A 17,211-nucleotide genomic window follows, 5' to 3' on the forward strand; every position below is an offset into this window, starting at 1 on the left:
GCAGTAGTACTCGAGTGCGTATTCTGCCTAGCAACTTGTGACCCTACCATGCTAAGAGACTGTTATTTTTTAGTTTGCAGCTAAAAAAATAAAAACAAAATAGCAACGCACTGTTAATACTTTTTTAAATATTTAAAAAATAAAATAAAATACAACATGTGTAGAGGAGTATATTGTTAGTGGAGAGTGCAGGAGGAGGATCACATGAGGGGCCTCCTTCTTTAGGGGGATGGGCAGTGCTGAGAGGTTAGTGTGTGTGTGTGACTAAAGAGAGAGAGTGTGTGTAGCCTTAAGAGTTTACTATTAGCACCATGGCCTCACACTCGCATGCTAAAAGTTTGTGGCGCTCGGAAGTGAACAAAGTGGTCTAACATGAAACAACAACGATTTACCGGAGGCGAACGACTCAATGGAGGAGATGGGGTCCCGAGTGGAGCGCAGTGATTGAGGACTGTTGCGTTCACGGACCATGTGAGGACGCCGCTGAGGAGATATGAACGTAGACATTCGGGCTTGCTTCTCCAGTCTTCCTCGCTTGCCTTCGCTTCTGCGTCTTCGGGGATGTGTGCGAGTTGGGTTCGGTCCGTCCTGACGGTCCGTCTCGGTGCCCTGCTGCTGCTGCTGCTGCTGCTGCTGCTCCACAGCGACCCGGGACTCGGCTCCGAGCTGAGGGTTCGGGTCCGGCTCGCCGACGGACTGGTGACCGAGGAGGTGTTGGAGGCGGACAGCGAGAGAGACGTTATATCTGTGGAGTTCAAGCAGGGAGATGGCACCCTCGTCACCTTTATGGTGGACTTCAAACAGGTGAGGACCGCGAGATGGAACTTTTTGTTGTTGTTGTGTTTACTGGTGACTTTAAGGCAGGGGGTGTCAAACTCATTTTACATCGGGGCCCACATGGAGACAAATCTTCTCCCAAGTGGGCCGGACTGGTAAAATCACGGCAAGATAACTTAAAAACAAAGACAACTTCAGATTGATTTCTTTGTTTAAAAATAGAACAAGCACATTCTGAAATTGTACAAATCTTGTTGGGTTGTTTTTACACTTACATGTTGCGGTTAATAGTATTCTATCTTTATTTGTCGTTATTTATATATTCTGAATACATTATGTGATGATGTTTATCAGTAAACTAATTGGTGTTCATTTTCAATCTACCAAGATAAATAAATAATATAATCAAATTACGGGATGTTATTTATGTAGTTTGATCATTTTCCTCGACTGATGTACTATCATGTGGTTTATTTTGTACATACTATAATGGCATGGCTGTCTTGAGTTTACAATAATTTCTAGAACTCTTATTTTTTTGTGATAGAGTGATTGGAGCACATACTTGTTGGTCACCAAAAAACATTCATGAAGTTTGGGTCTTTTATGAATTTATTATGGGTCTACTGAAAATGTGAGCAAATCTGCTGGGTCAAAAGTATACATACAGCAATGTTAATATTTGGTTACATGTCCCTTGGCAAGTTTCACTGCAATAAGGCGCTTTTGGTAGCCATCCACATGCTTCTGGCAAGCTTCTGCTTGAATTTTTGACCACTCCCCTTGACAAAATTGGTGCAGTTCAGCTAAATTTGCTGGTTTTCTGACATGGACTTGTTTCTTCAGCATTGTCCACATGTTTAAGTCAGGACTTTGGGAAGGCCATTCTAAAACCTTAATTCTAGCCTGATTTAGCCATTCCTTTACCACTTTTGATATGTGTTTGGGGTCATTGTCCTGTCGGAACACCCAACTGCGCCCAAGACCCAACCTCCGTGGCTGATGATTTTAGGTTGTCCTGAAGAAAGAATCCTCCTTTTTCATTGTCCCATTTACTCTCTGTAAAGCACCAGTTCCATTGGCAGCAAAACAGGCGCAGAGCATAATACTACCACGACCATGCTTGACGGTAGGTGTGGTGTTCCTGGGATTAAAGGCCTCACCTTTTCTCCTCCAAACATATTGATGGGTATTGTGGCCAAACAGCTGAATTTTTGTTTCATCTGACCACAGAAGGAGACCTTCTGGAGGAAAGTTCTGTGGTCAGATGAAACAAAAATTCAGCTGTTTGGCCACAATACAATATGTGCTCCAATCACTCTGTTACAAGAAAATAAGAGTTTTAGAAATGACTGGAAACTCAAGACAGCCATGACATTATGTTCTTTACAAGTGTATGTAAACTGCCAAAGATACAAATAATTGCTATCCAGTGGACACATTTAGAACAGCTGTTCCTTTCATTCAAAAATTTCAGGTTGGTTTTTATACTTAGCAAACTCATGCGGGCCTTATCTGGCCCTCGGTCCGTACTTTTGACACCCCTGCTTTAAGGCGTTAAAGATAAGAGCAAAGTTCGCGTGAAGTGTTCCAACACATTGTTATGAGACAGAATCAGCTACTAAGGTGGCGTCCCTCGTGCCAAACATGGGGACGCCAGGATGGTCCATGAGTTCAGTTCAATACTTGTGAGCAGCGGATTCCTAATACAGCTCCTGTCATACAGAAGTTCTTTGAAGACAGTTGAACAGCAGCGTTCTTGTCATACAGAGGATCTTTGGCTAGACCAGTGGTTCCCAAACTTTTTCTTACCAAGTTCCACCTTAGAAAACACTTGGCTCTCCGAGTAAGGCCAGAGTGACCAACATTTAAATACAGTATCGTAGTAGGTCTAAGTAGTTATTAAAAACAAGGCAGACGTTTTATTTGACAAATATATTTAATATTTTTGGCCACTGTAGAATTCCACTCAATGCACAAACATCATCATCAATGATACTCCGTATACAGTACATATTTAGGCCCCTTCTACACTGAGGCCCCTTCTAAATAAATCCCACCTAACCTTTGCCTTGTCCACACACACACAATGGTCGTTTAAAGCCCCCTCCGTCCGCCGGTGCAACGCGACCTAGTACGCATGCGTGGAAAATGTGCACGTAATAGTCACCTCCAGTGTTGCTTTGTGTGCGATTTAATTTATCTGAACAATATCCAGTGCTGTGGTATTTCAATTAACTGGAATCCAGTGTGCTGTGGGGCCCTATTGTAGTGAATCACACCTGAGCCATCATATATTTATCAAATCTTTATTGGACACGTGAAAGTACACCATGTGATAAAGAACATTTGACAACAATCAATCTAGGGATTTAGATATCTGGTCAGGACACTCCTCACTCTTTTGCCTTCATCTTCATTGTCCATTCGTTTTTGGTGACTTTATATACTCTGGACCTAGACGTTGAGTCCGCGACATACAAGGCTGACAATAACTGATCCAGTCTGCTTTGCCAGTCCAAAAGCACACGCTAACTTTTTTATCACATCCACGGGAGCCTGCGTCCTCGTTGTCTCTCCTTCGACAAATGGACAACTAGAATCACAGCTGACCCGGGCATTCAAAAGTTCTCTCGCCGTCTGAGAAGTGTTGTATCCGCAATAGCTGCAATCGCGGGTTTTCTTCTGTTAAGGTATTCATGTGTGATTCCCACAAGTGTCTGTACAGACGTTATTACGTTGAATGTCTACTATAGAGGACGCTGGTTCTCGGAATATATAAAATAGGACTAATAGTGAAAGGGCAAGTGCGGCTCCCATGTCTTAGATTTCTAGAAACGTGGCCCACGGAACAATTTAGTTGAATATCCCTGCAGTAGGTCTTTAAAAACAGCAGCATCATATCGATCAGGGGTTAGGGTTGGGTATCGAGTATCGATTGGAACCGGGACTAACTTTCCGATTCTCCCGGAATTGTTCAAAAGTTTAAATTTCGATTCCTATTTTCGATACCCAGTCCGCCGACCGGAAAAAAATATGTCCGCCGAACCGGAAGAAGAAGCCGCTGAACACCAACGAAGAAGCGCCCACCGCCGGAAGTGTTAGCATAGCCGAGCGAGTCAGTCAAGCTCAAGCATGGATAGCGGGCGTCGGCGGTCGAAAGTGTGGCTTTACTTTACAAAAAAAAATTAATTAACCGCGAAATAACAGAGCTCCATGTCCATCAAGAAATGAGTGGAGAGAGAGCTGCAGATGTACCAGGACGTTCCACTGACACTTACGTCTGACGACCCTGCTGCATGGTGGTGGTCCGGTGGAACCAACAAAAGACTTATCCTTTGCTGTCAGATCTCGCTTTCTCCTATTTATGCGTTTAAGCTTCTTCCACACCCAGCGAACGTGTATTTTCCACAGCAGGAGACACTATCTGTCCAGAACGCTCACGCATCCTGCCTGAGAAGGCGGATATGGTCATTTTCCAAAACAAGAACTGTCTCTGATTTTATACTGTACCTGCTGCTAATCTGGACTGGATTTTGCAAGTTGTTTCTTATTGTTTATTTGCTTTTCTGCACCAGGTTAGCCCATCAGTGGGAGCACGGTAACATTTTTAAGTACCTGCAGCATCATACACTTGTGTGTGTAAATGTGTTTTCATGAGGTTTCCTGCAGCATCATACACTTATGTGTAAAGGTGTTTTCATGAGGTTTCCTGCGGCATCATACACTTATGTGTAAAGGTGTTTTCATGAGGTTTCCTGCAGCATCATACACTTATGTGTAAGTGTGTTTTCATGAGGTTTTCAAAAATAAAGCTCTCTTGAGGAAAGTGTACCCCTGGGAAAATGTATTCATAATTTATAATATTTATATTCAAGTTCATAGATTTGATATTTATATTCTAGTTGAAAACAGCCCTGTGAGGAATTTATAGTAAAGTTCATAAAAAGTTAATAGAATTAAAATTGATGGAGAATGTCAGACTATTTCATTCAGAAAGACTGTAGGTTAGCTAGCTCATTTAAAATATCCTAAACTTTTTTTTGACCCTGCCTCTTAAAAGAATCGGCATCGAGAATTGTCAGGAATCGGAATCGGAATCGTTCGAATTCAAACGATACCCAACCCTATCAGGGGTGCCACATTTTTCCTGCTGAGTCAATTTGTTTGGCTTCAGTTGTATTACATATTCATAGTGACCTCTTTCAAGCTCACTCAGTCATCAATGACATGTCTGCAGGGTTAACTAATTGCCATCTGTACACTGTGATGATGTCCACTACCTCATATATGGCGATATCGGGCTAAACCCCTCACTCAAGGTGCTGCCGTCTGCTTAAAATTGCTGTTTTGGCCCACTGCCCATTGGCACATTAACGCTTTTGCCCTTGGAGGCTAAAACGTTTAGGCACCGCAATTTAGATGATCTTTCACTAGCATTTTTGCAGTCCTTTTAAAGCAGTAGAGTGGGCCTATCATTTTGAGAATCTTTGACTAGTGTTTTGATAGTAGGTCCATAAAAACAGCAGAGCATGTCTGTCATACCGAGGATTTTTGACTACTGTTTTTTGGAGTAGGTTTATAAAAACAGCAGTCTTTTTTTAATATCAGATCTTTGATTAGTGTTTTTGGGTTGCAGAGTAGTTCTGAAATATAAAGAATCTTCTACTATTGTTTTCGCAGTAGGCCCTTAAAAAAGCAGATTATTGTAAGTCTGTCCCTGTTATATCAAAGATCATTGACTAGTATGTTTGTATTAATATGTCCATAAAAACAGAGGGTGGTTCTGTCCCTGTCATATGAACAATTTTTGCCTCGTGTTTTTGCTGCAGGTCAATAAAAACATCCGAGCGGTCCTGTCATTTTGAGAATCTTTGACTAGCGTTTTTGCAGTTCATTTATTTTTTTTATTTACAAAAGCTTTGCACTTTTAAGGATACCTTTGTACCCGACAAACTGATATGTGTTCTTTACCCCGACCTACAAACTCCAAAACAAACATTGATGTTTGTAAACTTTAACTTTAGACTGCCTTGGTTATCAAGACTATAAAGGGGCAATCTATCCTACTGTCCCTAAATCTAATACATGTGGTACTTCTTTTGGTACATTCATGTATTTCTTTAGGCCAACGCACTATTGGGACATGTCAGGAATCAAAAATAGTCTGAAGACTTTGTATCTAACTGATCCCCCTGTTGGGTATACAGTACTGCAATAAGTAGTAGCCCATCGCTGTCCCTCAGGGTACAATCTACGCTATTGTCCTCCACCAGGCTAATTACTAACTAACCTCCCACTGCCTTGTTAATAAAGGCTCTCACAATGTGACACCAATGTCCAGTTGACTGCCACCCCTGTGTCCCCTGCTGTGACAAGTTGTCCATTTCTGTCCCTCAAGGCACAACCTACACATAGCACTGATCATTAGGCGACAACATAACTGAAAAGTTCCCGAGTTGTTAAACTCAAGTGAATTATATTTATATAGCGCTTTTCTCTAGTGACTCAAAGCGCTTTTACATAGTGAAACCCAATATCTACACTACCGCTCAAAAGTTTGGGGTCACCCAAACAATTTTGTGGAATAGCCTTCATTTCTAAGAACAAGAATAGACTGTCGAGTTTCAGATGAAAGTTCTCTTTTTCTGGCAATTTTGAGCGTTTAATTGACCCCACAAATGTGATGCTCCAGAAACTCAATCTGCTCAAAGGAAGGTCAATTTTGTAGCTTCTGTAACGAGCTAAACTGTTTTCACATGTGTGAACATGATTGCACAAGGGTTTTGTAATCATCAATTAGCCTTCTGAGCCAATGAGCAAACACATTGTACCATTAGAACACTGGAGTGATAGTTTCTGGAAATGGGCCTCTATACACCTATGTAGATATTGCACCAAAAACCAGACATTTGCAGCTAGAATAGTCATTTACCACATTAGCAATGTATAGAGTGTATTTCTTTAAAGTTAAGACCAGTTTAAAGTTATCTTCATTGAAAAGTACAGTGCTTTTCCTTCAAAAATAAGGACATTTCAATGTGACCCCAAACTTTTGAACAGTAGTGTAAGTTAGAGCAGTGTTTTTCAACCTTTTTTGAGCCAAGGTACATTTTTTTCATAAAAAAAATACATAGGCACACCACCAGCAGAAAAGGTTAAAAAATTAAACTCCACCAGGTTGTCGTGCCTTATTTTCAGTTTGTTGTTGTTTCCTGTGTGTAGTGCTTCAGTTCCTGTCTTGCGCTGTTATTTTGGTGACCCTTCCTGTTTTGTTTGTGTTCTCCTGTAGCAGCTTCACGCCTTCCTTTGAGTGCTATTGCCCCCACCTGCTTTGTTTTCGCAATCAAGACTATTGAAGTTGTGCGTACGCTATCCTTCTTTGTGGGGGGGATTGTCGATTGTCATGTCATGTACGGATGTGCTTTGTGGACGCCGTCTTTGCTCCACACGCTGTAAGTTTTTGCTGTCGTCCAGCATTCTGTTTTTGTTGACTTTGCAGCCAGTTCAGATTTACTTTTGTCTTACATAGCCATCCCTATGCTTCAGTGCCTTTTCCTAGCAGGACTTGCCTTTTGTTAATTTTTGGTTTAAGCGTTACATACCTTTTTACCTGCACGCTGTCTCCCGCTGTGGTCTGCATATTGGGATCACGACAAACCATCCTCGACGCGATCCGACGTCTACAAAGCAATGAACTACCTGCTGCCACCTACTGGTATGGAGTATTACAAGATTACCCTGCCAAGCTCTACACAGCACAGGCACTAGACAACGGCACATTATTAGGATTATTGATTTGCAAAAAAACATTTTTTGGACCAATTAGGTTAAGTTGCATAATTTCCCACGGCACACCAGACAATATCTCACGGCACACTAGTGTACCGCGGCACAGTGGTTGAAAATCACTGAGTTAGAGAGTGTGTTGGACTACCGTCTTCTCTGTATGTCCGAAAAAACAACAGAAAGCTCCTGTTATACGCACGATCTTTACTTTCTGTTGTTGAAGATCATCCGCAAAAACACTTTAGTGCTTCTTTCAAACAGAAGATCCTTGATAAAGGTCTTGCAGCAAAAAATTACAAAAAACAGCTGAACTCTTCTGTCATGTGGAGGATCTCTGACCAGGGTTTTTGCCATAGAATGCATATCGAGCATGCCTGTATTCGCTGTAGGTCCATAAAAACAACAGAGGTCTCCTGTTAGATAAATAATTTTTGACAAGGGTTTTGCAGCAATTTCCCAAAAATAGCAGAGCACTTCTGTGAGTTTGAGGCTCTTTAACTGTTGTTGTTAAGGACCTTCTGGGGTAAAAAAAAACAAACTACTAAAGCGCTCCTGTCATATCAAAGATCTTTAATGAAGGTCTTTTGGCAAAATGTTTTCATATGGAAGATCTTTAACAAGGGTCTTGCAGTATATTCCACAAAAATATCACAGCACATCTGTAATTTAGAGAGTTTTGAAGGACCTACTGCAAAAATGCTCGATCGCTCTTGTCCAAAAAATAGCATCAACTCTTTGAGGTAGGGCTGCAAGGAATAATCGGTTAAATCGATTATTTGATTATAAAAAAAATAATCTTTGTTTTATATTATTTTGCTTAGATTAATCTTTTAATAATTGTAACTAATAAAAATGGATCAAATTTTGACCACATGGAGTGCCCGGAACTTTAAATACACGGACAAAGTTTCCGCAAGTCGCTGCAATAGACTGCACATGGGAGCAGTGGTGTATGGGTGCCATAACCTGTGTGGCAGCGAACAGCTGAGTTTTTTTTTTTTTAAATGTATGCACCATAAAAGGGCAATTTTAATGTTGATGAAGCGCATTTATTAGAAAAAGCAGAAAAATCGTTATTTCAACTATTTGCTCTAAAACACGCATTGATGCATCAATGCATTACTCGATGACTAACATAATTGAGAGCCGCAGCCTTACTTTGAGGTTACTCCTCCATTGCATCTTTCCAAACAAACCCATGTTAACTAGCTTGAGTTAATCAGTGAATACATTCAACCTCAATGTTGCCAAACAAGATGCTTAAAGGAGAAGTTTTTGGGGGAATTTTGTCTATCATTCACAATCCTTATGTAAGTCAAGCTCGCATTATGTTTTTCTTTTTTTATGCATTCTAACTAGTAAATGAATGCGAGCAAAAGTCAGCTTACAATGGAGCCTTTGAGAGTCGCTCTATTCTGCTTATAAAGCGCCTAAAAACATCCAAGCACTTCCATCACTGTTTTATATACACACTGTAAGTATATATGTAATGCAGCTGCATTGGAAATTACCTCTCTCTGATTGATGCGTCGCTAAATGTAGGTCCTTAACGTTAGCGTTGATAAAAAACAATAGCGCTAATACTTGGTTAATATTCATGTCACAAAATGTAAATAGACTATTTTTGGCGCTTTATATAGGGCTATTTATTGGGTTTTATGGTTGTAAAAGACACAATGACGTCATGGCTCCCAGTAAGCGGACTTTTATTTACAAGACCCAAAACCATTGAAGTTGGCACATTGTATTCTGTTTTTATTTACAATTTACACAATGATTTGCAAATCCTTTTCAACTTATATTCAATTGAATAGACTGCAAAGACAATATACTTAATGTTCGAACTGGAAAACTTTATTTTTTGCAAATATTAGCTCATTTGGAATTTGATGCCTGCAACATGTTTCAAAAAAGCTGGAAAAAGGGGCAAAAAAGACTGAGAAAGTTGAGGAATGCTCATCAAACACTTATTTGGAACATCCCACAGGTGAACAGGCTAATTGGGAACAGGTGGGTGCCATGATTGAGTATAAAAGCAGCTTCCATGAAATGCTCAGTCATTCACAAACAAGGATGTGGCGAGGGTCACCACTTTGTGAACAAATGCGTGAGCAAATTGTCCGACAGTTTAAGAACAACATTTCTCAACCAGATATTGGAAGAAATTTAGGGATTTCACCATCTACGGTCCGTAATATCATCAAAGGTCAGAGAATCTGGAGAAATCACTGCACGTAAGCAGCAAGGCTGAAAACCAACATTAAATGCCCGTGACCTTCGATCCGGGGACGGTGAGGCGCAGTTGGGAGAGTGGCCGTGCCAGCAACCTAAGGGTTCCTGGTTAAATCCCCACCTTCTACCAACCTCGTCACGTCCGTTGTGTCCTTGAGCAAGACACTTCACCCTTGCTCCTGATGGGTCGTCGTTAGGGCCTTGCATGGCAGCTCCCGCCATCAGTGTGTGAATGTGTGTGTGAATGGGTGAGTGTGGAAAAAAAAGGGCAGCATGGTGGAAGAGGGGTTAGTGCATCTGCCTCACAATACGAAGGTCCTGAGTAGTCCTGAGTTCAATCCCGGGCTCGGGATCTTTCTGTGTGGAGTTTGCATGTTCTCCCCGGGACTGCGTGGGTTCCCTCCGGGTACTCCGGCTTCCTCCCACTTTCAAAGACACGCACCTGGGGATAAGTTGTTTGGCAACACTAAATTGGCCCTAGTGTGTGAATGTGAGTGTGAATGTTGTCTGTCTATATGTGTTGGCCCTGCGATGAGGTGGCGACTTGTCCAGGGTGTACCCCGCCTACCGCCCGAATGCAGTAGACATAGGCTCCAGCAACCCCCCGCGACCCCAAAAGGGACAAGCGGTATAAAATGGATGGATGGATAGATGGACCTTCGATCCCTCAGGCGGTACTGCATCAAAAAGCGACATCAGTGTGTAAAGGATATCACCACATGGGCTGAGGAACACTTCAGAAAACCACTGTCAGTAACTACAGTGTGTCGCTACACTTGTAAGTGCAAGATAAAACTCTACTATGCAAAGCGAAAGCCATTTATCAACAACACCCAGAAACGCCGCCGGCATTGCTGGGCCCGAGCTCATCTAATATGGACTGATGCAAAGTGGAAAAGTGTTCTGTGGTTTCGTGAATCCACATTTCAAATTGTTTTTGGAAACTGTAGACGTCGTGTCCTCTGGACCAAAGAGGAAAATAACCATCTGGATTGTTAGACGCAAAGTTCAAAAGGCAGCATCTGTGATGGTATGGGGGTGTATTAGTGCCCAAGGCATGGGTAACTTACACATCTGTGAAGGCACCATTAATGCTGAAAGGTACATACAGGTTTTGGTGCAACATATGTTGCCATCCAAGCAATGTTATCATGGACGCCCCTTCTTATTTTAGCAAGCCAATGCCGAGCCACGTGTTACAACAGTGTAGCTTCATAGTAAAAGAGTGCGGGTACTAGACTGGCCTGCCTGTAGTCCAGACCTGTCTCCCATTGAAAATGTGTAGTGCAATATGAAACCTAAAATATTACAACAGAGACCCCAGACTGTTGAACAACTTAAGTGGTACATCAAGCAAGAATGGGAAAGAATTCCAACTGAAAAGCTTAAAAAATCAGTCTCCTTAGTTCCCAAACGTTTACTGAGTGTTGTTAAAAGGAAAGGCCATGTAACACAGTGGTAAAAATGCCCTGGTGCCAACTTTTTTGCAATGTGTTGCTGCCATTAAATTCTAAGCTAAAAAAAAATAAGTTTCTCAGTTCGAATATTAAATATCTTGTCTTTGCAGTCTATTCAATTGAATATAGGTTGAAAAGGATTTGCAAATCATTGTATTCTGTTTTTATTTACGTTTTGTTAGTTTATTTGGGAGTTAGAATGCATTAAAAAGCACGTGTTCTCGTCTCCTTTAAGGGTTGTGAATTATAGGCAACATTTTAAAAAAAGTGCAGTTCCCCTTCAATAGCCCCTAAAAAGTCCCAATCCCCTAAAGCAAAACAAAGCATAACTCTAACTTTCATTCATCTTTTTTTTTAAAGTCTTACTAAGGTCAAGCCAGGTGCTGTTACACACATGTGGGATATGTGCACGCCCCCACCTGCGGCTGCCCTCGCCCACACCTCCATTATACTCAAACCCTGCCGCTCATAATCAGCAACTTAATTTAGTATATTTCTAAATGTAGCCGAGCAGATCGAGTGTTCCTTTCGCGGCCGACATCAAATTTGGAAAGATGACACCGTTTCACTTCGGAAAATGACTACTGGGAGACATGTCGCTTCTGAAGTCCACAGCACACAGAGAGTGTGTGGTTTTGTGTGTGTGTGTGTTTATGGCTCCCAGTGCAAAGGCATGCGTGTGTGTGTGTGTGTGTGTGTGTGTGTGTGACGGTTGCTGTCACACAGAAGCTGACAGCTTGGTGAGATGTGAAGGGAGGAGATTTACCAGGATTAAGTGGGCATGTCTGACCTTTTTTGATCTAGCGCGTTGGCTCGGCAAACCAAAACAGCTAATTTGCAGTTTAGGAGAGTGAGAGAAGAGGCCATTGCACCCTCTAATAATTGATGACCCCTGTTTTTTTAATTATTTTTTTTATTCCAACCATGATATAAGAGACAAGCCCTGAACTTTGAGCTGAGAGGCATCACCAGGGTGTTGAGGGGCCCCATTGTGGTGCACCCCCACTCTCATCCAGACACACATATGGTTTTGTTTATTTGAAACATAACCTCTGAGATCACTGTAGTCTTCTGTTGCTTTATCTTTTCCAGTAGAAAGTCAGCCTCCGCACGCACACACGCACACCTTTTTTTTTTGTGCTTCCTGTTCTCTTTTCCCCGCCATGTGTTTTTTATTCAGCGCCCCTTGTACTATCTCCAAGATTTATGGAAAGTTGGATGAGCTGTCACTTGCAGCTGCCATGAATCTTCTGTGTGTGTGGGAAGAAGAGCGTTTTAACAGTGATGTTAAACACTTGCATCATTTTCCTGCGTGGATGTGAGTTGCATTCCAAGCAGGGAGTAAAGCCAGCTTTTTCCACCTTGTTATCGGACTAAAAGTTGACTTTTATCGCACTGGATGTGTTTGAAGGAAAAGGATCCGGTTATGCCTCGGATGAGGTCTATAAAGACACGTTTACGCCGAAAGTCATCCTTCATTTTTACTCTCTGTGGTGTGGTAAACGCCGATCTCACTCATGTTTCAATTCTTGCCATAGCTGTGTCATCTACAGTCCTGGTCAAAAGTTTACATACACTTGTAAGGAACATAATGTCATGGCTGTCTTGAGTTTCCAATAATTTCTACAACTCTTATTTTTTTGCAATAGAGTGATTGGAGCACATACTTTTTGGTCACAAAAAACATTCATGAAGTTTGGTTCTTTTATGAATTTATTATGAGTCTACTGAAAATGTGACCAAATCTGCTGGTTATGTGTAGTGTTGGTGTTTGTGATATCCAATTATCCGACGGTTTCTATGGCCAGAGCATCAGTGAGTATTGGCGCAAGTAAAAGAGGATGATTGAGTGTGGAGAAAAACACAATAGTTTTTCTTCTTCGTCATCCTTAAAGGCCTACTGAAATTAATTGTTTTTATTTAAACAGGGATAGCAGATCCATTCTATGTGTCATACTTGATCATTTTGTGATATTGCCATATTTTTGCTGAAAGGATTTAGTACAGAACATCGACGATAAAGTTAGCAACTTTTGGTCGCTGATAAAAAAAGCCTTGCCTGTACCGGAAGTAGCGTGACGTCACAGGTTGAAAGGCTCCTCACATTTTCCCATTGTTTACACCAGCAGCGAGAGCGATTCGGACAGAGAAAGCGACAATTACCCCATTAATTTGAGCCAGGATGAAAGATTCGTGGATGAGGAACGTGAGAGTGAAGGACTAGAGTGCAGTGCAGGACTCATCTTTTTTCGCTCTGACCGTAACTTAGGTACAAGCTGGCTCATTGAATTCCACACTCTCTTCTTTTTCTATTGTGGATAATGGATTTCTATTTCAAACCACCTCAGATACTATATCCTCTTGAAAATGAGAGTCGAGAACGCGAAATGGACATTCACAGTGACTTTTAACTCCACGACAATACATCGGCGAAACACTTTAGCTACAGAGCTAACGTGATAGCATCGGGCTTAACTGCATATAGAAACAAAAGAAATAAGCCCCTGACTGGAAGGATAGACAGAAAATCAACAATACTATTAAACCAAGGACCTGTAAATACACGGTTAATGCTTTCCAGCCTGGCGAAGCTTAACAATGCTGTTGCTAACGACGCCATTGAAGCTAACTTAGCAACGGAACCTCACAGAGCTATGCTAAAAACATTAGCTATCCACTTACGCCAGCCAGCCCTCATCTGCTCATCAACACCCGTGCTCACCTGCGTTCCAGCGATCGACGGTGCGACGAAGGACTTCACCCGATCATCTGTGCGGTCGGCGGCTAGCGTCGGATAGCGCGTCTGCTATCCAAGTCAAAGTCCTCCTGCTGTGTTGCTGGAGCCAGCCGCTAATACACCGATCCCACCTACAACTTTCTTTTTTGCAGTCTTCATTGTTCATTAAACAAATTGCAAAAGATTCACCAACACAGATGTCCAGAATACTGTGGAATTTTGAGATGAAAACAGAGCTTTTTGTATTGGATTCAATTGAGTCCGAATACTTCCATTTCAACGATTGACGTCACGCGCATACGTCATCATACATAGACGTTTTCAACCGGAAGTTTAGCGGGAAATTTAAAATTGCACTTATATAAGTTAACCCGGCCGTATTGGCATGTGTTGCAATGTTAAGATTTCATCATTGATATATAAACTATCAGACTGTGTGGTCGGTAGTAGTGGGTTTCAGTAGGCCTTTAACGTCACAGTCGACAACTATACGCTACAATACAGTCCGTCCCATAAAACGGTCCGAGCTGCGTTTTCCATTCCAGTGTTTATGTGATTTTGCTATTATTGAAAATAATACATTTTTAAACATTTGCTAATGGATATTGTTTGTCATGTCTTGCATACATCAGCACACGCCTATTTATGACCATGCATTTGGAGTTAATTCCTGTTGACCAGTGAAAGACTTTGTTTAAAAAAATTATCAAAACATGCTCGCATTTTGACCGCTGTCCTCCTTTTTAGATGCAAAAATATCTCGATCACCATCGATTCTCCATCGATCAGAATTTGAAGCACTTTTCTTGTTACAGTGTCATTTGGAACATGTTTGTGACAGTACTTAAGAGCTCAAGTTATAGGCCAAAAATGTAAAAATAAAAAATTAGGGCTGCACGATTTATACTTTTTTTTCAAGCCGATACCTATACAAATAACTTATGTTGTCAGGACCGATAACTTATATCTATTATTTTTCTAAATTTAAAATGTAACTACTAGCTATGGGGCAGCTTCTTTAGCAGTGCAGGCTTCTTCCTAGGCTTTTAAAACACTGTCATGACAATGCTGGCGTTTTAAGGTGGCTGATAATCAAAGCACGGGAAACAACCCGGAAGCAGACACCATTCAATAAAAACAAAGCAACAATTGTATTGAAGATTAGACTGTTTATTTGCTTCACAAATTAAAAGACCAAAAACATTTTGAAGTGCATCGATGGTAGAAAATATTAAACGGATATTTATTCAAGAAGGTAGCTAAATAATTGATTTGGATTCCGTAACGAAATACGAATGAGATAAAATAGAATGAAACAGGTATATTAAAGGCAAACAATAAAGCGTACACAAACCTTTTCACGCTGCATGTGTGCACTCCAAACTGATTAACTTTCCGCACAACTGGCAAGAGAGTCCAGAACATAGCAATAGCCTTCCTCTGGATATCAGTTAGGGCACGAACAGTCTTTAACTTCAGATTTAAAACCCATTCCATCAATCCTCACACACAGCCTTTTGAATGAATTTTGAAACATTTAAAAGTTTTGTTTCCATGATTTCCATCCGAAAATTCCTTCGAAAAAACTTTTCCGCCAGTCTTTCTTTGCTCTGGACCTGCATCCACCCTGATACGTTCTTGGTAGTAGCGTCTTGTAGGGATGATGTTTGATAAGAAATTATCGAGTTCGAGCCTATTATCGAATCCTCTTATCGAACCGATTCTTTGTCGATTCTCTTATCGAGTCCAGATAGGTTGTTGTATATGGGAAAAAAACACAATATTTGGTTTAACAAATCACTTCACATTCTCTACTGTTCGCTACTATAGTTTTACCATATCTGAGTTATTGTGGAGAAATGTGGGGAAATAACTACAAATGTGCGCTACATTCGTTAACCGTGTTACAAAAAAGATCAATTAGACTGATACATAATGTTGGATATAGAGAACATACAAACACTTTATTTATTGAGTCAAAAATATTAAAGTTCGATGATTTGGTAAAATTGCAAACAGCTCGAATTAAATAATGATAAATGGGTTATACTTGTATAGCGCTTTTCTACCTTCAAGGTACTCAAAGCGCTTTGACAGTATTTCCACATTCACCCATTCACACACACATTCACACACTGATGGCGGGAGCTGCCATGCAAGGCGCTAACCAGCAGCCATCAGGAGCAAGGGTGAAGTGTCTTGCCCAAGGACACAACGGACGTGACTAGGATGGTAGAAGGTGGGGATTGAACCCCAGTAACCAGCAACACTCCGATTGCTGGCACAGCCACTCTACCAACTTGGCCACGCCGGATTAAGTAAAGAAGTTAAACATTGTACTGATATGATCCAGTTTAAGAGGTTGTTCAAATGAATAGTGCTTACAAAGTACAAAGAAGAAGAATTATGAGAAATACTTTCAACCTTATTGAAAATAAGATATTCTTCATCTCAGTATATTAATATTGACTGAATTTATTAATTACATATTACAAAACTGTTGTATATACTAATTCACAGATATTCTATTATAAAAAGGTCAGTAAATGATGTATATATTTGTAAACGCTATGAAGTGGGAAAGAGGTAGGATTAAATAAGCTTTACTTCTTCCTACTCCTGTGATGAAACTGTGATGTATTATGATGTGGTCGGATCATGTTTTGTTTAGTTATGTTCTGTTAGTTTTGGACTTCCTTAGTTGTTTTGTGCACTTCGGGGGTTTGTTTTAGTCACCATGGTTACTTAGGATTTTCACCTGCCTTGTAAGCGCACCTGTTGCTCATCAGAGACTCTATTTAAGCCTGCCTTTTCCCGGTCACTCGTCGTGGCTTCATTGTTTGCATTTGCAACAGTTACGTTAGCATTCTGGTTTTCGAGCTCATTATTCCTGTGCTAAAGTTACCTTAGCTTCTAGTATTCCTGTGCTAAGTAAGTTTTTGCTTTAGCTTCTCGTGCGAACGGCACACTTTCCTTTTGTTTCGTTCCTGTCTGTTGTAATGTGTATGATTTATGAGAAATAAATCATCTCCTACCTGCACGCTTTCGTCCGTAGCTGTCAGTTTTGCATCCCGGGAACGAACCGCAGCATGCAGCACCCGGTCAGTGACAAATGACTGAGCTACGCGACGTAATTTCTTGTCGGGATGAGATTCGTTCCCAGTGATTCGAATAAAGAACCAACTCTTTTTCTTTACTATAGTGGTCTCGATAACAGGT

General features: G+C 41.0%; 1 protein-coding gene across 1 annotated transcript in view; it reads left to right on the top strand.

Annotated features, from left to right (window-relative positions):
- The first annotated feature begins 214 nt into the window (after positions 1–214).
- The window catches only part of oafa (OAF homolog a (Drosophila)), a 71,363-nt gene continuing 54,366 nt past the window's right edge, over positions 215–17,211 (top strand). Inside the window, exon 1 of the mRNA XM_062060199.1 lies at positions 215–804. Within this exon, the coding sequence (XP_061916183.1) occupies positions 562–804 (243 nt within the window). The 5' untranslated portion in view covers positions 215–561. The remainder of the gene's footprint in view (positions 805–17,211) is intronic.

The sequence above is a fragment of the Entelurus aequoreus genome, linkage group LG10, assembly GCF_033978785.1.
Source record: "Entelurus aequoreus isolate RoL-2023_Sb linkage group LG10, RoL_Eaeq_v1.1, whole genome shotgun sequence".
Lineage (NCBI taxonomy): Eukaryota > Metazoa > Chordata > Actinopteri > Syngnathiformes > Syngnathidae > Entelurus > Entelurus aequoreus.